Source organism: Seriola aureovittata, chromosome 1 (assembly GCF_021018895.1).
Source record: "Seriola aureovittata isolate HTS-2021-v1 ecotype China chromosome 1, ASM2101889v1, whole genome shotgun sequence".
NCBI classification, from domain to species: Eukaryota; Metazoa; Chordata; class Actinopteri; order Carangiformes; family Carangidae; genus Seriola; species Seriola aureovittata.
The window spans coordinates 8562432-8584398 of NC_079364.1; the positions used below are offsets into that span (position 1 = coordinate 8562432).

General features: G+C 41.4%; 1 protein-coding gene across 2 annotated transcripts in view; it reads left to right on the forward strand.

Annotated features, from left to right (window-relative positions):
- Positions 1-21883, forward strand: part of coro2ba (coronin, actin binding protein, 2Ba) — a 44010-nt gene extending 22127 nt beyond the window's left edge. Inside the window, exons 1-12 of one of the 2 annotated variants that reach the window (XM_056385534.1) lie at positions 2545-2745; positions 5213-5413; positions 12557-12673; positions 13553-13702; positions 14255-14419; positions 15801-15917; positions 16023-16127; positions 16790-16886; positions 16997-17109; positions 17495-17585; positions 18955-19094; positions 19734-21883. In XM_056385534.1, the coding sequence (XP_056241509.1) occupies positions 5213-5413; positions 12557-12673; positions 13553-13702; positions 14255-14419; positions 15801-15917; positions 16023-16127; positions 16790-16886; positions 16997-17109; positions 17495-17585; positions 18955-19094; positions 19734-19868 (1431 nt within the window). In that variant the 5' untranslated portion in view covers positions 2545-2745 and the 3' untranslated portion in view covers positions 19869-21883. Of the gene's footprint in view, positions 1-2544; positions 2746-5212; positions 5414-12556; positions 12674-13552; positions 13703-14254; positions 14420-15800; positions 15918-16022; positions 16128-16789; positions 16887-16996; positions 17110-17494; positions 17586-18954; positions 19095-19733 lie in introns of those variants that run through there. The other variant, XM_056385448.1, reaches the window with a different exon arrangement.
- Positions 21884-21967: the final 84 nt, after the last annotated feature.

Consider the following 21967-nt stretch of genomic DNA (forward strand, 5'->3'; position numbering starts at 1 on the left):
CTTTTATTTTTTTCATATTTATATATTCTTTTATTTACATTCAAGAGGAGACTACATTGTTGTTAATAGATGAACAGATTTCTTTATAAATAGCTGATAAGATTGCTTTCAGCCGCCATGCGGTCAAGGATGTGGACTGTCAGCTGATAGCTAGTAAAATGCAAATACTTTATTCTAATAATCATCAACTTCACAGCACACAAAAGCCTTTTATAACCACAACAGTCCCATCAGACATTTCTATACCAGTGTGAAAAATATATTTCTGCACTTCCAGCCAAGCTGTGACACTTCCTGTGTGAGTCAGGAATAGAGTGACCACTTCACGCCGAGAGAGGTTTTTGTGCAGAGGCAGCCAATAGGATGTCTCTCTCTTTGTGATATTTATTCCTTGCAGAGATGGGAAGTCATAAATGACTGTACAGTGTCACTGCCAAGGGAGAGCGGGGGGGAAAAGACAGAACATGACATAGTGGCTTGACAGGGCTTCACTATGTCTGAGCGACAAGACATTATTTGCCTTTTGTATCTATTGAATGTGAGCTCAGATGGTCCTACTTCCTTATTTGGCACCAACACTGAGAAAATCTTGATTGGAATAGTTTTGCCCATTGATTTGATTAGTGGTGGTGATTGAAAGGCCTTTTGTGGCTCATAATGAGTCCGTGTGTTGTCGTTGACAGTTCAGGAAGACAGTGGACGTTTGACTGCAGCTGGGGCGACTGAAAAGTACAGTCAAGTAATGCTGCTATTCTTATGAAAAAAACAAAAAGACCAATTTGAAAGTGGATTTTTTGTTTTGTTTTTGTAGCAGTTTGACAGCTGGTTTCATATTTTGGTGACTGTCTTTAACTGAGATAAAGATTATGCTGCTTTTAGGAAATTGGAAAGAGGGTTAAAAGCTCAAACAGAAAGAAGGAAAGAGAAAAGACTGAGTGAGCACCAGGCAGCAGCAATGTCTTGAGGCAAGAGGTTAAAACAAAAAAAACACTCAATAAACACACTCCTCTCTGGAGTGGTCTGCCTTACAGCCATAAATGTATACTGGTACGACAGACAAATTATGGTCAGACATAGACACAGACACGGAAACGAACACACATGTACAACAAATAAGAAAGATGGCACATTACACACACACACACGCACACCCACACACATGCACGCACACACACACACACACACACACACACCACACACACACACACACACACCAAGCCAAGAGAGGCCTGGACAAACCCCCTTCACATGGAAGCTGCAGGGCTCCACCTACATTTCAAACACACAGACAATCATCAGGGGAAGCAATTTTAACTGTAACACCTGCCTCAGTGTATTGACTTGACCAGGGGCCGTCTGTTTGTCAGAGACTTCAGGGTTCGTCAGAGAGGAACAGGAAAGGGTTTACTGTTTTCCCCATCTCCAATAAATCTTTAAATATCATTCTAATATAATTTCAATAGGATGAAAATATATTTGTAGGATTTACAGCGCTCCTAAAATTATTTTGTGAATGGGAAAAACATATCCCTGTCAAGAAGGCTTAGTCAGTGTATTTATAAAATGTAACCGTTGGTCCTAATGGAGTCATTTAGATATATACGAGCAAACACTGATGCTCAAATTAACTTCAGCTATTTTAAATCTTGATTGCACCTTGTTGACACTTTTCAGACCCTGCTATCATAATAATTGTAATATGTGAATCAGACTCGGCCCTTAAGTGTTATAATAACTACAATAATATAAATAGCTAAAGCAGACTTTGACACCACAGGATGTTAAGCTAACTTTTACATAATTACAAGATTAATTTGCCATGCTCATACATTGTTGGTAACAGTTGTCAGCATAGAGACGCATGCGTGCGGAGGGAGAGCCTGACCCTGAAACTCAATGAGTTATACAGGCAACTCTCTACTGTGAAAGAGCTAACGTTTGTCCAAAAAAGTCGCTAGGTGATTAAAGAAAAGAAAAGAAGTTGCTAAAGGGGATCTGAAAAGACAGTAGATCTGGTGACAAAGGGGCTAAGTTGGCAATGCTGCTTGTTCGCACCAAATTATTCTTAAAGAGCGATGCGGAAACTCCAACACCCCCAACCCCAGCCGAAGGTGCAACTTCAGCACTCAGTCGCACGCCATTCGGCTCACCGATGGGTTAACCTGATCAGTCAGTCAGTCAGTCAGCGACAGATCTGTTTGAGGTAGAGATAAGAGATTAAAACAGGGGGAAAGGGATGGAAGGAGTGAAAAACTGCTGATGGTGCTGGGAATCGACCAGAAGAGCCTTCTGATTCTAAACAAACAGGGGGTGGGAAAGGAAGGAGGATGAATGGTCCACTAATCTAACGCTTCTACTCTGCTGTGCTGGAGCTTGAACTGTGGTAGAGACAAACAGAGAGAGAAAGGGAGACAGAGGGCAGACTGAGTGGCAGGATGAGAGAGAATGGTAAGAGCAGGAAGAGGGAGGGAGAGAGAGAGAGAGAGGGGGGTGTTAGCCCTCCAGCTATCAGTACTAGTAGGAGGAGAAGAGGGTGGGAAGACAGAGTTTAAAGGGGAGGGGGGAAAAAACATGAGAGAGAAGGAGGTAGAGCGCACACATGCCGCCTGCTTGGATTTGAAGGGAAAGGAAGGAAGGAAGAGCAGAGATCCTGGCGGCGTGCTTAGAAAGGAGGGTGGATGTTTGCAAACTGAGAAGGCCGCAGGAACACTGTGACCGTAGTGTCACTGTGAGGACGCTGGTAAGGTAAGCTGACATTTTCAATAAGGTGACTAAGAGGACATTAGAGTGCTGTTCAGATATGTGATGTAGAGAAAGTATGAAAGGGTCAAACTTTGCAAATAAACATTTAAATTGTGAAAATATGAAAAAAAGGGGAAAAAAACAACTGTAAAGTTGAGAAGGCCTCATACTGTGAAGACCAGAGGGAATCACACTCATAACACACGAGTCTTGTGATCTCTGTTGCTCGATACAAAGTCAGTGTTTTTCTGTATGTTTTTCTGCTCACTGACTCTGTGTGTGTGTGTGTGTGTGTGTGTGTGTGTGTGTGTGTGTGTGTTCGTGTTCCTCTGCTGCAAACACTCGTGAGATAAGAAAGACACAAACACACACTGACAGACATCCTCTCTGTGCCATACGCCACTGACCAATGAATGAGCATCCTTGTAAAGAGCAGACGAGTCTCCTCTTTCCCCTCGCCTCTAAACCTCCCTCAGGCCACTTTCTGCCGCTCTTCTGTTCTACATTAATTCTTTAACAAGCCGCCATTATGCCACTCATACAGACATGGCTTCAGAGCAGATCGGGATTTGAATGGCATGGGGGGCGAATCGTTTATATGCTTCATATGACCAGCTCACAGTAGAATCACATCTGTTTGTTTGATTGTGGAAAAATCGCCACCACAAGTAGTTACATCTATTATGAATGCATCATATTTTTTAAACTCATCATATAAACTATATGTAAAATTTTAAAAACACATACACACACACATGATAAAAAAAAAAAACCTGGTGTTGCACTATGTGTTTAATATTCTGGTAGAGCAGCAGCACTGTAATACTGCAGCACGGTCACTACAGTTACCTCATGTTACGTGCTGAAGAGAGGCCAAAGAGATCACCCACACTTTAACATTTGTCCAGTCTGGTTTGAGACGAGAAAGGACAGGGAAAGACAATGGCTGCAGCATGGTCAAGGGATGTTTCTGTTTGCATGCATACACCACTCCCACCCCCCCACCCCCCCCCAGTTCCCCTCCACATCCGAGGAACAATGCTGAATAGAGGATTGCCTGATGTCATCCGACATTGCTGCTACTGATCTGACAAGAATCATCCAGTTCCTTTAGTGAAGTGATATAGTCTCCATAGATCGTGTCACTGACACTGTGCCCATTAACAGATATGGTTTCAGAAAATGTCCTAAAGTGTCGCTGTATTCATTCATGAGAAATTCCCACAACTTCTCTCCTTATGGGACAAAGGTCATTTGACATCCACTTCCTGCGACTGAGTCAACCTTTCAGTCATTACGCAGAGTGGAGCCAGTTCCTGCCAAAAATGAAGCGCTCCGTCAGTGCATTCTTGTGGTGAAGTGACGGACAAAAGGAGCGTCTTGAGTCAAACATAACCACTTCTCTTTTGTTGTGTGTAGTGGCTGCAAACAATGGCTGCCTCTCTGTTCCACAGGATCCTTGTGGACTAAAACTGAGCGACAGACAACAGGCGCACTGTGATGTGCTGTGCTAGTCGGAGATAAATCGCTCTGGTTTATACAGTTGTCTTGTCTCTGTTCGTGTTATTTGGAAGGATCTTTACTAATGCTTTCCTTCTTCACACATTAATCACTGGGTCTGATGCAACAAGAAATACTGTCAAAACAATTTTCACCCTTTAAAAGTCTCACTCCCATGACCAGTTTGGACGACTTCCCACAACTGCATGTGTGACTGTTATCATGTCTGCACAGATGGGGCAGCCCACCCTGCAACTGTGGGTTTGGTAAATGAGAATGTGCCATTAGACTTCACTGATTCTTTCTTAACAAACATTATTCTGAGTACATTATGTCCAGCGCCTGTAGAATACTTAAAGAACCAAGATCATTTTTTCTTTGCAGTGTAATTTGTTTGTTTAGCTTGGCTGTTTCATCCTGGTGTGTTTTCTATAGTCCACCTGCACACAGTGACAAATTGGCTGCTCAATTAATGTCTACACACTGAGACATTAGTTTCAATAAGGTGAATCCACGTTTAAGCCATTATCCTTTATAGATTTTGGTTTGTAAAACTACACACTGAGTAGGTTTTAAAGGAGGACATGTTGATGGAGACTAATAAGAACTGTGTTGAAACAGAAGTTTAACAGAAAGGTCCTGAAGCAATTAACCAATTCATCAAATGACAGAAAATTGAATTGAATAAGTTTTATGATTTTATCAAGAAAATAATACAAAAAAAAACATCCACTGGTCTCAACCTGTAAAATGTGAGTCTTTGCTGTTTTATATCATTGTAAATTGAATATCTTTGGGCTGTTTTTGGTCAAAACAAACAAAATGAAGACGTCATCAGCCCAGATGCCCAGACGGCTCTGGGACATTGTATTCACTAAATGATCAATCGCTTATCAGAAAAAAAGTGATGGCAGTGCTTTAGTAAATCAGGTATAAATGTTTATCCTCGACATTTTGTTTGTTTTCTCAGATGTCATGGCGTCCGACTTACCGAAGCTCCAAGTTTCGAAATGTCTACGGGAAAGTGGCCAACCGGGAGCACTGCTACGACGGCGTCCCCATCACCAAGAACGTCCATGACAACCACTTCTGTGCCGTCAACTCCAAGTTCGTGGCAGTCGTCACCGAGAGCGCCGGCGGGGGCTCTTTCATGGTTATACCTGTATCCCAGGTAAATGCCACTGTCACACTCTTGATTTGCTGTTTGTTGCTATGCCAACCAGCTGCTGGGGTTGTTTGTCTGCCGTACATCCCTGTAAACGAGTTAACGATCGTAACTTGAGTCACTCACGGTGAGTCTAAGTCTTTACTGCAGGACGTCGCTGTGTAATATGACTTTACATTTTTTTCCTGCAGCTTTTATAAATTTCTGTGGTTTCAGCTATTTCACAGCATAATAAAAACTGAACTTGGAGAGATGTTTCCACATAAATGAAGCACAGGCCCCTACCTGCTAGTGCAAAGCACGCCAGCCTTAAATCCTCAAGCCAGAATCTAAAGGCAAAGTTCTGACAGGGTTGTGTTGCCAACACATAAAGACATGGTGGTACTGCCCGTAAATACCACAAAAGAGCACTGTTGCGTTGGAAAGTGTGAAATTCTTTTTCGCATTGTAGGAAAAGGGGAATGTGTTTCTTCTCACTCTTCACGTTCAGAGAAACTACATTCTGATTTATTGCTTTTGCTGAATTATTCATTATACAACACTGCGGATGTTTGGTTTATGGAAGATGAGGCTTGTTAAACTTGTTTGCTCACATTTGGTTTGTGCTGGTGATACTGGGTCTGACGGGGAGAGTGTAGAATAGTTTCTAAATGTTGTGCCTGTAATGAACCTGAGGTGCTCGTACAGTCGGCAAGACAAACGTTTCCCATTAGATGCCGATCATTGTTGTGTTCTTTTTTACGTGTTGCTGTATTAACAGCAAAGCAGCACAAATATTGGAGTTATTCTTCCAAGAGATTATGATGTACAGTACTTTGCATCTCACTCCACTTTATAAATAACACCGCAGGTCTGAGAAACCATAAAGTGCTTTGCCTCTTTAAGAGTGACTCTGCCAAGGTACTTGAAAAGCTCTTGGCTGCGGAGCGGGGTCGAGTCAAGCTGTTATCAGGCAGAAGAAGTATTCAGTAGGCTGAGCAGCTCTGCTGTCTGAAGCAGGAGACCTCAGCTACATTTTACTGTACATCATCCTGTGGAAAAAGACTACTGGCTGTGTGTGTGTTTGTGTGTGTGTCTGTGTGTGTGTGCGTGCGTGCCCTCCAATTTAGGCAATTAGATAGTTTGTGTGAAGTGCTACGATGATGTCAGTCTTTTTTATTATTCTCTGCAGCTCTGAAGTCACACACTGTCCACTGCTGCCACCCTCTATCATTTTATACACGGAGCAGCAGACGGCTCACATCATCACTTTATATAACCTTTCATAAATTCCTTTAAGAGAGGGTCTTTTTCATTTTGTCTGCCTACACTGAGATGTGCCTTTTAGTGCAGGCAGGCACCGTGCAGCGCTCTTTGTTTATGAATCTCCTTTGTGTACAGCTTTTGAATTTGAAGGAGAGTGGCACAGCATCACATAATGAAAGTAACACTTGCTGGCACAGTGTTCATTTATACATGTTTGCTTGCATAGACAGAATGAGAAGAAAGTCTTAGGGGCAGGATTCAGATGCGGGGGCTTATTTGTAACTCCTATAATATAATTTAACGGTGTAGTATTATTTAATCATACAGGATTCACTGAGGAAGATAGAAATAGGGGATACTGTTTGTGTCAATGACAGGACTGAGGAAATGAGTTGTTCTTTTTTTCCAGTTAGTTCAGTGAATACCAAAAAAAGGAAAAGATAATAGTAGTAGTTTTATTTCTCACGCTGCTGATAGTAAAAGGTAATTAAGGTGGTAATTTTAGAGGGTAAAAAAATACCTTTTGCACATAATCATCCACAGCATGCTAACTAATAAAAAGTGAAACTCTTTCATGCTGTGTAATGTCTCTTTCCATGACTCGTCCAAAGCCCATAACTGGATTGATTTCCTGCGAGTCAAAGTATTGCACTCTAGCATTTCCCGGGGTTTCTGCTGAGTTGACGAGTTCAGAAATGGCATTTATCATAGTCAGCAGCAGCACAGATGACGGCCTCTGTGAGACGGCGGCTGCTGTTTCGTGCAGGATCCTCTGATCAAAACAACAAATCAGCAAACTTAAGTGACGGTCAACATAAGGATGAACAGTAAAGACATATCTCTTATGCATTTTATTTCATTTTGTTGAAGGGGCCTTACATGATGCTCCAAACGTTGCATTCTTTACGGTACCACATAAGGAGCTGTGTTACTGCTTATGCTGAAAAGGCTTAATCTTTAAAAGATGGCGTGAATTTAAAGTGTATTTCTTAAGGTTCTGCATACAGAGCACATTCTGCTAAATGCAAAGTGTGTGACGTTAAAGCTTCAGCCGTGTGAATGAAAAGTAGTTTATCTAAAAAACAAAAACCAAACTGCTGAATCAATGAATGGAGTTAAATCTTAATTAGAAGGAGGTATGTTACGCAGAGTGATGTCACCAGTCACACTTTAGACAAAATCAATAGCTGTCTGCCCTGTTTAGTAGACGCCATCAGCAGAAGCAGTCTGCGTATCAGATCACTGAGAACAGGTAGAAAAATTACAAAGACAGGAGAGACTGAGGTTTCAAACAAGGTTGAAAATATCAGCAATAAATGAAATCAAAAAGCCTCTTTACTGAAGTCACTATTAGACTAGTGAACATTTAAATTGAGCTCCTCCTGGTTCCATTAGACAAAAAAAAACGGAATCTGTGGTGGGTAGGTCTAATGGCGAGGTGTGAGCGCAGCAGACTTATTACGATGACAGCCGGCGAGACGGCCATATGGCTAGTCCCAGACGATGCCACTAGCGAGTGGAAGGACTACCGCTGGCACCACCTGTCACAGAGCCCCGCCAAGGAGATGACACATAAGGTCACAAACACCTCTTCATCGCCTCAGACAAAGAAAGAGAGTGCAGAGGGTGTGGTGCTTTTGGAATCACTACTACTACTACTACTACTACTACTACTACTACTACTCTACTGTACTGTACTGTAGAATTACTACTATTACTATGGATCATACAGTGTGGAGCGTGTGCAGCACACTGAGGTGTGTGAATCAGTTTCTAGATTATTATAGAATAGAGTTGAAACAATTAGTTCAGTAATCAATTAGTTGATCAACAGGAAAACAAGTATTTTGATCATGTAAAATCTTTTTTAAGTCACTTTTCAAACATAAAGTATCTAATCTGATCAAATCTTTGGTTCCAGCTTTTAAGGTTTCAGGATTTACTGCGGTTATTTGTCAACAAAAGTGAACAAAAGATCTTCAGGTTTTGAAGAAACTAGTCATTCGTACATGTCACCATGTCTTCTGTGATGTTGTGATGGGCGTTTTTTTTTCTATTTACTTCTATTTTACTGAACAAACAATTAATCAATGATAAAAATAACTGTTAGTTGCAGCCCTATTGTTCTGCACGCTAATATCTCTTACCTTAAATATACCTTAGATATTATAACTCTAATATGTTGTATGCTATACAGTATGTATAGCTTCCTATTCTAAAACCACCCACAGTATTTACAGTGCACACGTTGTTGGCATTTATGAAAAGAAACAGTATTTCCAACAAACAGACAATGCTCATATTCACAAACAGGGGCATTACTTTGCTACAGTATTATGACCATTAAGCTGAACTATCAATCTAGCGGGACGTCACTATACACAAGGTCCTACTGTACAGTGAAAACAAATGCGCCAGTGATCCAGTGACAGTGACCAGATCACCTGACTGTCCAAACACTGCAGGCAGAGCTGACGTGCATTAAAAAAAGAAAGAAGAAAACCAGGATCAGGCATTAGACCATTAACATGAGATAAACCGCAGCAGCAGAAAACTCGATTCACTTCACTTACTAAGGATGACTCAGCATGTTGTTCTTTAGTTCAATGAGGAGCGGCCGGCCATAAGGGAGAATATGCCAAAGAATATTCTGCAGTAAATCTTCTGCTAAGATTTATAGTTGAAATAGAAAAAGAAGAAATAAAATTACAGACTCATACTGCTAAAACAAGATTACTCGTTCAGTTCCTCCTGCTCTCTAATTCAAACATGATTCCACATTACAGGCCGAGGAGCCGCATTATATTTTCAAAACATTAATCTCCTGAATGTCTGCTGTTTGGAATAAGTTGTAGTGATACAGGAATCACAGAGCAGCAGGGGTAAGCCACATTAGTAAAGATTTATTGAGTATTTCAGATCAATAAGAGTTGGTAGCAATCACAGTGCGCTGTCTCTGGTGAGCTGGGGCCGTTGGAACACCACCAGCACATCTGTGCGTCACCGGCAGGGTTTAGCAGTCTCAGGAAATGAGCTGCAGAAAGACAACGAGGCCTAAAGTTGGTCTGTGTCGTTTCCTGCCAGTTCATCCGGATAAACGTGAGCTGACAGCAGCTGTTTTATAATAATTTTCTTAATTTTTTTGTTATTCTGTGGGAGAGGTGTAGAGGTGGAGACACTAAAGTATGTGAGATCCAAGCTGGAAAGAGCCTTTAGTTTTATTAACTTCATGTTCCTTTTATGATTTCTGATTTCCTCATAATACCTCATGGGCTCCTCGGGACCCCAGGGTTCCCATCAGACATCATTTCTTTGCAGGTAATTAGTTCCACCTAAATAAAGAGTCCCTCAGATCCGGTGTTATTACTGTTTTCAGGTCGTGTTAAAACCTCCCAGTCATTGTAACATTTATAGAAGCTCGTCATCACAACTTGTGTTAGCATGACTTGTCTTCTTTTTTTTTTTTACATTTTGCAGTGAGGAGGGAGTTTTTCATTCTTTCCTGAAAGTTTACATCCACACACATGTGAGCAAATTTGAGTTTCTATGTGACTTTATAGCGAGATAGTCCAAAGTTACATGGAAGGTATAACAGAGTGACAGCTTCAGTGAAAACTTTCACCCACTTCCCCTTCAGGAAACTCCTTCATATCTCATGTTGTTACTCTGCTGGTCTCCATCACTGATGAAGTCTTGTAATGTGTCTTTAGTTTGTTCCGTTAATGGATCATTCTGTGTCGCTTCGTCCCGCCGTGTCCTTGTTTTGTCTTCTCTCATATTGACTGAATTGATGTCTCACTTCACTGTTGTCAAGTTTTGGCAGATATTGGCTTCTATTGGTTTTGGCATCTGTTCTTTATCTTATTAGCAAAGCATTCAGTATGTTCGGCAGTGTGTGAGCTTTCGCCTTCTTGCTTAGCCACAATTGTAGAATTATAAAGATCTTTAGTATCTATTATGTTGCTGAGGTTATATTAATCTGAATTGTGGCTCAGATTTTGAAACCCACTTTATGTCGTCTTAGTGCTAGTTATCTAACGTGTCGATAGTGCCAAGCTAAGATTGATCAATATGGATAAATGCTGGCTAATAAGTTGATCTACCAGTCACATACATTCACAGAATTCATTTAACCATGAGCCTTATTGAGGCTGTATGATTGTATTTCACCATTTTGCCATCTGCTGCTATGAAATGTCACATACTGAGTTTGAAAAGTCATGAATTTTCTCTGCTTGAGGGTGAAGGTGCAGAGATTCTGCTGATACAGGACTTTACTGAAAATAGTAAACAATTTATTATTGAAAGGAAGTTTTGTTCAGGCTTGATAATGCATCTGAAGTGAATCTTCATAGGTCAGTGAGGACATGTGCACACGCGCACACACACACACACACACGCAGGATTTCACTGATGCATGGCTGAACACTCCTCAACAAATCTCTGGGGAAATAAAAAAAAAAAAGAGGTCAGTGGATTGAAGTGACATCAAACATTCATGACATCATGACAGACAGTAAAAGGTTTCTGTTATGAGCCAGCGCCCCTCTGTGGACTCTGTGGGTTATTGCACCAACAGCAACGCGCCTCACACGTCCCTGTGCAATAACCAGCTCTGTTTTGTTCTTGTTCAGTCGTCTCTCTGATGAGATTTCACTTGGATTGTGTTATATTAGTTTTTCATGTGCACGTCACTAACATCTAAGAATAGTTTTGTTTCACCATCAGCGGTGATCTGAATAGAGGAACACAGATAATTCATTACTTGTATCCAATAATATCTATTTTATTAGGTTTTGGTTCTTTTCTACTATTGTTTTATGTAATTTACAGTCTTTTGTGACACATGCTGTTTTAACACAGATGCAGTCTTATACATTTAATAAATTCCTATCATTTTTTGACGCACACATCTATTCTATTTTACTCAATTCTAGTCCCAGCAGCATTAATTGATAATGTCTGATTGATGGTGCAGCACACAGAACAACAGATCGATAGAACAGAGGGAAACACATTTTTCTTCTTTTGAAAAAACTTTTCACACAGTTCTCTCTGCCGACTCAGCACAACAGCTAACGTCACGTCCAAAGTGCACCAAGACAACGGAAACACTTCATCCATATTTCAAGATCATCACTGACAACATTCTTCTTTCAACAAGAAAACTTTCTGTCAGTCAGAACACACTGACCTAAAAAACATGAACGACTGGTAGCATTACAATATTTACTTCTCTTGTCTTTGAAGGAGCTTCTGTTTAATTCTATTTATTTATTTGATATGATCCATGGATTGAGCCCGTTGACAGTAAATGTCAGACAGTAATTCTGAGTGTACAAAATGAAATGAAAGTATTTCCAATAATGCAGCACAAAACTCTACTTATCTATACGTGCTTGCAAACTGTGTGTTCTGCATTTGGCTCATCAGCATCACACCTCATGTTGCCTCTTCAATGTTCAACCCCTGGAAAATAATCTTTCTTCTGCCTGATACATCCCTGGCAATTTTCTGCAGATATGCAGCATCCATTGTGTGTAAGAAGCACATCTGAGCACGTGGCTGGTGGTCATTAAGTTTCCACCTCCATGAGGAAAAGAATTCCTCTGTGGGGATGAGGAGTGGAGAGTCGGGTGGAAGGGAAAGTGGCACCACTCTGGGATGGGCTGTAAATCCATCCAGTAACGAAAATGATTCAGCCTTGAAAGCATTTAGTGTCAAAGCAATGAGAAGTGATGCGCAGTTTAGTCTGTTCTGACTTCTGCTGTGCTGAAGCGTGAATCGTTTTCAAAAAGTGAACTCGGTATATAGACGTGAGATATTTTAGTTTCTTTCATCTATGTGTGTGGTATCCCAAAACAGAAGTGTAAAATATTGTATTATATTGTCTCTCCGTTTCAGGCTGGCCGTCTAGACTCTCATTACCCAAAAGTGTGTGGCCACCAAGGCAATGTGCTGGATATCAAGTGGAATCCCTTCTTTGAAAACATCGTTGCCTCCTGCTCTGAAGACACATCGGCAAGTGACCTACATTCTTCTTCTTCCTAAGCTGTTTTTTTTTTTCTTATCCCGACAGATTGCAGAGGGTAAGGTATGGCGTGATGACTCGTGAAGATGTGAAACACGTACTGTATATGTGAAACATGAGTTTGTTAGATGCTGGGGTTGACAGCCACTGGCCCAGAAGGCAAAGAGGTCATCGGCTCATTATGGCCAGAGGGTCGCTGATCCACAGAGTTTGCACCGGACACGAGCTTGTGATTGGATGTTGGCTGGCAGCCGCTCTGGTCGATGTTGTTGTTGTTGTGCGCCAGTGGCCTGAAAATGGCAAATGACAGATGTGAAATGCCTTTGAGCAACACATGAATCTGCTCGCTGTTGAGTAACTGACTATATAAAGTGAGATTAGACACAACATCAAATCTCAATCACTAACACACTTAATCTCACATGTATCATGAGCAATGCTAAGACCCCTGCAGGCCTTTTTTTTTCTCTTTCCAGTGCATGCACCTGTTACATTACAGTACTGAGCCACTGTAGCACTGTGTCCTGTATAGTACTTTCACTTGTTGAAGGATAATCTCCTCTGGTCCAACACGGAGCCTCTGGCCATAGCTGTAATCCACTCTAATCCTAATGCAATGGGCTACATTGATAGCATGTGGTATTTTTGATCAGGAGGATCTCTAGCTGCTACTAATTGTGTTTTGCAGTTCATAGTAATGACTTATAAAAAAAACACATGGTGGCCCCTGACAGAATAATATAATTCACCTATTAACCTGTGCTATAAGAATAAAAAAATGCCTTTTAAAAATCAGTTTTGTGTGCCTGCTGCACGATGGTGGGCTGCGTACTCATTTTATATGTGGTGGGTGTTTGTGAACGTGGCAGGTGCGAGTATGGGAGATCCCAGACGGTGGTCTGAGGCGCAACATGACGGAGGCGGTGCTGGAGCTGTACGGTCACAGCAGACGGGTGGGTCTCATCGAGTGGCATCCCACCAGCAGCGGCATCCTCTTCAGCGCCGGCTATGACTACAAGGTACCACATCAGTAACACAACGAGCTTGACTCGACACAGTACATAGACTGGCAATCGGGGGTTTCACTTTTATTAAACGTAGGATGAAGGAAATGTTCGCAGAGTGTCTTATTTAGCTTTTTCCAGGAATTACTTTGGAGTGTTGAAAGTATTTTTTGTGATATACTATTGTGTTGGACTAAATTAGTTGATCTGCAGATAAATCTAAGATAACAATTTGGTTAGATGATGAATTGTTTACATCATTTAACAAGCAAATATTTATAGATTAATACATTTACCAAACCACTAATAGACAAAGTAATTGATCATGAAAATAATTATTTGTTTCAGCCCCTCAACAGGCCTGATTTCCACTGCTCGGCTCTTTTGCAACCATGAGACATGTTTCTTATTTCACCTTGGATATCATCAGAGATTGATGTGTCCGCGGTGGCACACAAAGGCCAAAGTCAAATTTCATTCACAGCCTCACAGCATGATCACACCATTGATCCAAGCACCGCAGCCATCTAACAGCTCCACCCAAACAATCTTTCCCGACTGTGTCAGATCCTGATCTGGAACCTGGAGATCGGTGAACCTGTGAAGATGATCGACTGTCACACCGACGTCATCCTCAGCATGTCCTTCAACACAGACGGCAGCCTGTTGGCCACCAGCTGCAAAGACAAGAAGCTGCGAGTCATTGAGCCGCGCTCCGGGAGAGTCCTTCAGGTTAGAGGGAGTGTGCATGGGCATTGTGTGAACAACTGTAAGACTTTAAAATATCTTTTTCACTGAATGACATGACTCATGTTTCTACTGAACCTTTTCATTCACCACAGGGATTTAAAACGATGTTTTTCATTGATAAGGAAGGGGAATTTCAATTAAAGAAAATCTTGATCTCCCCCCCTAATGCTACAGCTTGTGATATTTTCTGACAATAGTTTGCAAATAGTTCCCCAGTGCACAAAGCAGCGTTCATTAACGTTTGGTGAGGAAGAACTGTGCAGCCCTGACCTCCAACACCTTTGGGATGAACTGAATCTTCAGTGTTCGACCTCTCTAATGCTCTTGTGACCGAATGGGAACAAATTTCTGCATCCCCAGAAGAGTGGAGGCTGTAATAGCAGCAGGTTCATGCCCATTGTTTGGAAAATTAGATATTCAGCGGTCACATATGGTGTAATGAGATACAGAGATTTAAGCTCCATTAAATTTTCCCACTAATTCAGTTTCTAGTGCCGATATTTAGGAGTTTACTCGTTAACTTTTAAAGGAGCTATTTAAGTTTTGCTATTGCTACATTGCTAATATTAGCACTAACAGCTGTTTACTACCAGTTCTAGAAGAAACGCTGTGAGTTCAGCATCAAACTTCCTTCCTTTACGCACCAACACCCGTCTCCAGAAGTGGAAACCAACAGCAATGTTAACTCTTATCTCCATCACGTCTTTTCTTCTACTGAAGCACGCTAACCAGCTAGCCCCAGCTCACCATGTCTCTATCCGATAGCCTCAAATCTAACCTCAACACATACCGCTGCTCAGAGGACATATTACGACTTATTACGTACTATAAAGACAATGATGGCTGAAGCTTTTGTCAAGCCACAATCACCACCGTCCGCTTCCGACAAGAAACCACGCTCAGCGGCAGAGAAAACAAACAGGCCCTTTAAGATAATCACTTCTGCTAAAGAAAAAAAATCCTGCTCCACACCACTCAACCTCTAAATGTTTGACCTTGGTGATCTTGCTGCCTGATCACCCTGAAATGGTTTTTGATTAGACCCATGTGCTGCTCCCCTGCTGCACTAAGTGGAGGTGATCAAGACGAGGCAGCAGGTACAGGAAAAGAAAATGGGACAAATCATGAAAATGTTCTGTTCCTGAAATACAGATTTATGTTCAAAGTTTCCAACAGAGTCGTGTTGTTGACTGTGCAGGAAGTATATGATTATATTTATGCTTGTATACAACACTAAGACGTGGACCAACTATAAAACTACAAGCAATCATATCGTACATGATGCCACTGATCTATGAGGGATCCGTGCTCTGTGTATGTAGCGTTAAAGCTTCTCTCTATCTTTTGTGTGTTGCCCTATCAGCAAGCCAGTTGTAAGAACCACCGTGTAAACCGAGTGGTTTTCCTGGGCAACATGAAGCGGCTGCTCACCACGGGGGTTTCTCGCTGGAACACCCGGCAGATCGCTCTCTGGGATCAGGTCAGGCAACACCTCCATATGGCTAGCGCCTTTAATGCCAGAGTGGGCGGAGCTAGTGTGTGTGTTTAATTCCCAGTGTGTGTGTGTGTGTGTTGCTCTTCCCAGGAGGATTTGGCCATGCCAATTGTGGAGGAGGACATAGACGGCCTCTCAGGACTGTTGTTTCCCTTCTACGATGCTGACACACACATGTTGTACCTGGCAGGCAAGGTTAGAACCGCCTCGACATTCACTTATATTTTTGACTCTTAATATTCCTCCGATTTATTGCACTGCATGTGAAAAGTAATATTTCTCACATCATAGTTTTACATACTCTAAAGTTGGAATGGCAGAAATCGTGGGTCTTCACTTAGTCCTTTGACCTTCATCTACTATTAGTGTCTCTGTACACATCATGAGATGTTTTTGAGTTAAAGAGCATGAAGCATACATAATTAATGGTAATAAATAATCAGATCAACTAAACTAAAGCTGCAAAAAATGCTGTACCATTTTTCGCCTGGCCACAGTTGGTCAGACGACTATTCTGTTTTTTGTGTTTTATTTCCAATGACAGACACCTGATCAAGTACAGGGACATTTATCCATAATAATGTTCTCTGTAAGTGAGAACAATTTGCAGGATGTCATTCAATTTATAATGAAAAATTAGGACATCAAGTGTTTCACATCAGGTATCGTGTCTGCTTTAAGATGTAAAGTCATACCTTCCCCTTATATTACTACATTGGGAGGTCTAAATTAAAAACTAATGGGACAAGCTTTGTAAGGTTTACATGCCTTTTGAATAGTTGTCTGTAATGTAGGAAAAACATCTCTCAAGAGCTTCTACTTTGGGTTGTAATTACCACATTCTGGTGTCTTGGCAGGGGGACGGCAACATCCGTTACTTTGAGATTACCACGGAAAAGCCGTACCTCCAATACCTCATGGAGTTTCGGTCCCCGGCCCCACAGAAAGGCCTAGGTAAGTTATCTGTTGATCAGCGGTATATATGATCTCCCCCAATGAGAGCAGAGAGATCCTAACTATGGACTTCACGTTGTGTCTTCACGCGCTTCTGTTCTCATCCGCAGGTGTGATGCCAAAGCACGGGCTGGACGTGTCAGCCTGCGAGGTGTACCGCTTCTACAAGCTAGTCACCCTGAAGGGTTTGATTGAGCCCGTTTCGATGATCGTGCCAAGGAGGGTGAGTGGGAACTAAATCACTGAGTCAACTCCCATTATTAATCGGTTCTGGTATACATTATATTTATCCAGCACACAATGAGTTAAAAAGGTTGGGGGTCTTTTTGTCTGAATTTAAAAGGTAAAGTAAAAGTTAATAATGTTGAGATCCTTTTTCAGTCACTGGTTTGACTTGAGAACAAACATCTTGGTTGTTGGTAACAAAAACAGAAACGAGAGAGTGGCAAGAATCCCGTGCTGAGAGCTTCCATTTTATACTTTAAGGCAAATAAATCTCTTTAAGACACCATGATATAACCTTTTTCCCCTTGTAGATGTTTACATAATCAACTATGCCACATGTAATTTATAAAACAAGAACGTATGTGGTGTTTCCTGGTTCACAGTCGGACACATACCAGGAGGACATCTACCCCATGACGGCGGGAACAGAACCTGCGCTGTCCGCCACTGAATGGCTGAGCGGCATTGATAGAGGTAAACACACCGGATTGGCTAATGCTCCTTTGGTGGTTTAAAACGTTCTACCACTTTTTGCCAAATATAAAACCGCGTTATGCAAAGATTTGAATGGAATACCAGAATATAATCGCATTTGCTGATGTGAATAACTTGTGAGACTGATGCGACGCGCTGGAACTCGTTTCTTTGGCATGACAGATATGGAAAAACAGAGATACGGTAAAAGTAAAGCAGAGTAATGAAAGGTCACCTCCAATCACTGTGTCTTTACTTTGTTTTGCTCTTCACTGCCAACTCTTCGCGCACTGTCACTGAACATATGGCTTTTGTATTGTCACCAACATGGTGCAAACTCCCACAGACATTTTCTTATAATCAACATCACACGACTTGAACTGGGCTCTGATGCGCATCTCATGGGGTCTTTAAATTCACAACATCAGCCAGTTGAACAGTGAGAGCAAGAGGTAATCTGTTTTGTTGCACCTCATCACCTTCATTCTTCACGGCCAGCCTGCTACCGTTTTCCAATAGAGAACAAACATAATGCAACAAGCCAACGTGAGAAACAAAGACAAAAAAGACGACACCGCATGAACACAACATAAATTGGGCAGCACATTCTCATTATAAAAAAAGCATGAATATTTATTCTGTTATGTTTGTGGCTTGATAATATTAGTCCTTGAGATTAAAGATTCAAATGAGGCTATGTCCATTGTTAATTTTTCACTCTTCCAATGGCTGAGACGAATCCTTGAAACACCAACAAGAACAAAGCTTGCCAGTGCAAATGCAAATTTTCATTTGGATCTACCTGGTGGTGGGAGAGACATGTCTCCCTATAAACACAGATGGGAAGATTCTGGCAGCGGTTTGTGAAAACACTCTCCAGTATTTCTGACTGCTTGTTTCCAAAAGGGAGAAACAAAAGAACAATCCCACAATAAACGGAGAAAAGTACCTGCTTCCTTTTGATGCCTCCAACTGTAATTTCCATTCATCCAATCCAATTACGATGTTTCTCAGATTCACAGTTGTCATACAGACTGTTGGCTATGACTCCTAGGCAAATTAAAACTAGGGGATATTCTTTCTTTTTTTAATCCCTTTCTCTTAAAATAACCACCAAACTCAGAGATCAGATAATGTTTACCAAACTTTATAAATCTGTGATAGCATTTAATGAGAAACTGCAGACTTGAGTATGCAGAGCAGTGTGTAGATGACAAAAAAAAAGATTATAGGAGTTTGTTGGACACACCAAGTCCAACACGGAGGAATAATAGATTCCCTGTGGAGATCTGTGAAGGACTTAAGCCTCTTTGTGCATTGTGTTGGGTTTCATATGCTTAGGAGTGTTTCTGCTCCTTTGTGCAAACAGACCCAGTCTTGATGTCCCTGAAGGACGGTTACCACCGGCCAAACCAGTTAGTGTTCAAGGCCCCAGTGAAGGAAAAGAAGAGTGTGGTGGTGAATGGGATCGACCTGCTTGAGAACGTACCACCCAGGACAGAGAACGAGGTATGTGGACAGCTAATGTGAATGAAACTGTTTCACAAGCTCTTAAGGAGTCGGAATATTAAAAAATAATAATGTGGTAAATAAACACCAGTAGCAAATTGAACGATGAAGTTATAGTACCGATATACTAAATATCGTGCTGGCATTTGTTCGTGTGTTGTGGGAGTTGGGTTGCAAATTCAATAAATGAATAGCAAGATGAAGAGACAGAGAGCCAGACTGGCTGATTGGATTCATGGAGTCATTTGATCGTGTGGAGAGTTTGATAAATTATCAGACTGACTGAGCATAAGAAAGAAAAAAGTAGGTCTGGAAAAAGACGTGTTAGTGGGCCTCGAATCAACATTGATTTGTCAGACTAACAGCAAGTTTAATCTCACCCCAAGACACATTCAGCAGCTGTTCTGTAGCTTTAGATAACAAATATACCGTTAAATACACAGTATATATAATGTTATGTAATATAACGGTGTGATATAATCCAATAAAGCCACTAAATGCACCTTGCACCACTTTACATTATGCAAATTTCCTCTTTACTCTCAGCTCCTTGCTTGTGTGAAAGTGTATTTGTCACATGCAGGATCTCCCATGTGTGAGTGTTTTGTTTTTCTTTTTTTTTTTCTTTTTCATACGAAGCTACTGCGGATGTTCTTCCGGCAGCAGGATGAGCTCCGGCGGCTGAAGGAGGAGCTGACCACCAAGGATGTGCGAATACGCCAACTGGAGCTGGAGCTCAACAACCTGAAGAACGTTAGCCCCAACAACGTCTGACCTCTCAGCCTCCTGGACTGGCAAAGCTGCTTCCTTTGCCCCCTCCCACCCCCTCCACCCAGTTCTGACCTCCAACAAGCTTCTGAGCCCTCCCACTGCGCTTTTTTATTTTATTTTTTATATCATAACTTGATTTCTGCTGCCCCGCATAGTGCACACAATAGTAATGATAACTGTTGGATTATGTCTTAGCTGGTGCAGTTACTGGGAAATTGTAATAATGAAAAATGTGATAAGTAATAGAGGCAAGGCAGTGTTCATGGATCGCCACCTTAACATGAAATCAACAATAGGGGAAATTTGAGATCCAGTCAATTTTGGTATTATCTGTTTTTATAAATTAATCCTCTTGCTCTAGCGTACTCTAAAGTGTTACGATCAATTATTGCATATTTTCGGCCGGACCACCAAGGTGTTTGTTATCACTATGCCTTTTTTGTCGGGGCAAAACTGGAGGATACAAAGACTGTCACTGGCTCCTGTTTTCCTTCCCCAAGACCTTACACCCTGCTGCAGACACGGCTCGCAGCGAGCTGCAACATCATCTCAGAGTCGTCTGGCTGACGTGAAGTAGTTTTGCACCAGAAGAGCGTTCGGACACGTGGATCATGTTTTTCCATAGAGCTGCTTTTCCCGCCACATCTTTTCTCACCTACAAATGTTGGCTGTAAATTGACTTCACCACACTGTCACATAGCTAACCAAATCTCTTCCCAAGGGATGGATAGTTCATTCACTTACAAGTATTTTTTTTTTTTTTTAAATAGTGGGAAAGCAGCTGGGGGACACATGGATCCAGAGGTGGTGGACTTGCGTAACTACTCCAATGTAGTCTCAAGGGAAGCTTCGCAGGCTGTTATTGGTTTTTTAGGGCTAATTTTGAGGGTGGGCGATAATGTATATTTGCTTCTATTTATTTGTCACGTTTTACCTTTTTAGCTAATAACATGTATATTTGTTAATCCCATTTTTTTTTTTTTTTTTGGATGATGTGGCTGCGCAAAGTAATGATTGTGATGCTTGATAGATTTTGCTGAATGTTTCCGGTTGAAATGGTGCAAGATTTGTGTGAAGCTGTACCTTCGGTGGTATTAGTTTGACTCCAACAACATAACTTGAGATAAGGTATGGAAATATACTCTTGCCTATTCCTAACATTACAGAAAACTGTAATAATAACCATCCCTTTTCATTTAATCCAAGTATATTACTATTACTGAGACGTGTTTACCGTAGATGTGTAATTTTGCTCGAGACTCAAGGTCATTTGCCTCTCCTTCTCCACTTGTACCATCAAACGGCTTTATTTTTCCCTCTAGTCTGAAATCGAAGAGAAGTGGGCACCGGATTAACATTTGATTGGCTCCATTATGCCAGCCAGGTTCAAGCAGGTTCCAAAAAGATTCTTCTAAACATGCCGTGTGTCTTTTTAATCCGAGCCCAATCACATTCAGCCTGGTGTTTATTAATGATTCTGTTCTTCATGGACTGAGAAAAAGGAAAAAGGTTGAATCCACTGCGTGCGTGACAAGACTGGAATTTGTTCCCAGAGTGAGTCAAAAGTAAGTTAAAGACTGAAGGTCACAAGTCTTCCCTGATCACATCACAGCAGGTGCATGAAGGGTCCGGAGCTTTATAGCTTCAGTTAAAACAATCAGAAGAAAAACTACCCTTTAAATGTAGACTTGAACGGCTGCATAAAACGGCTACAATGAAAGTAGAGAACGGGATAAAGGATCTACTGATGGGCCACAGGTGAAGTCGCAGCTGGAGTTGTGTCGTCTCATGTAGTTGCACCGACGACTAAAATCAACCACTTGACTGATTATTTTTGGGAAGGTAGGGTAACAAGGTGGAGAAGGCTTTTGAAAAATGACTGAAATTCACTTTGTGTAATTATTGGATGGCATTTTGGATTTGAATGACTAGTGTTACCATGGCAATACCTCCAAATTTGTTTTGGCACTGAACCAGATGAACTTTTTTGGGAAACAAGTAAACCCCAGCTTATGTTTGTTCTGTTTGGTCTTTGTGTACATATAATGTGGAGCGTACAGTGTCACATCTCAGTTTCCAAATGTATCTGGGATTGGTTTTAT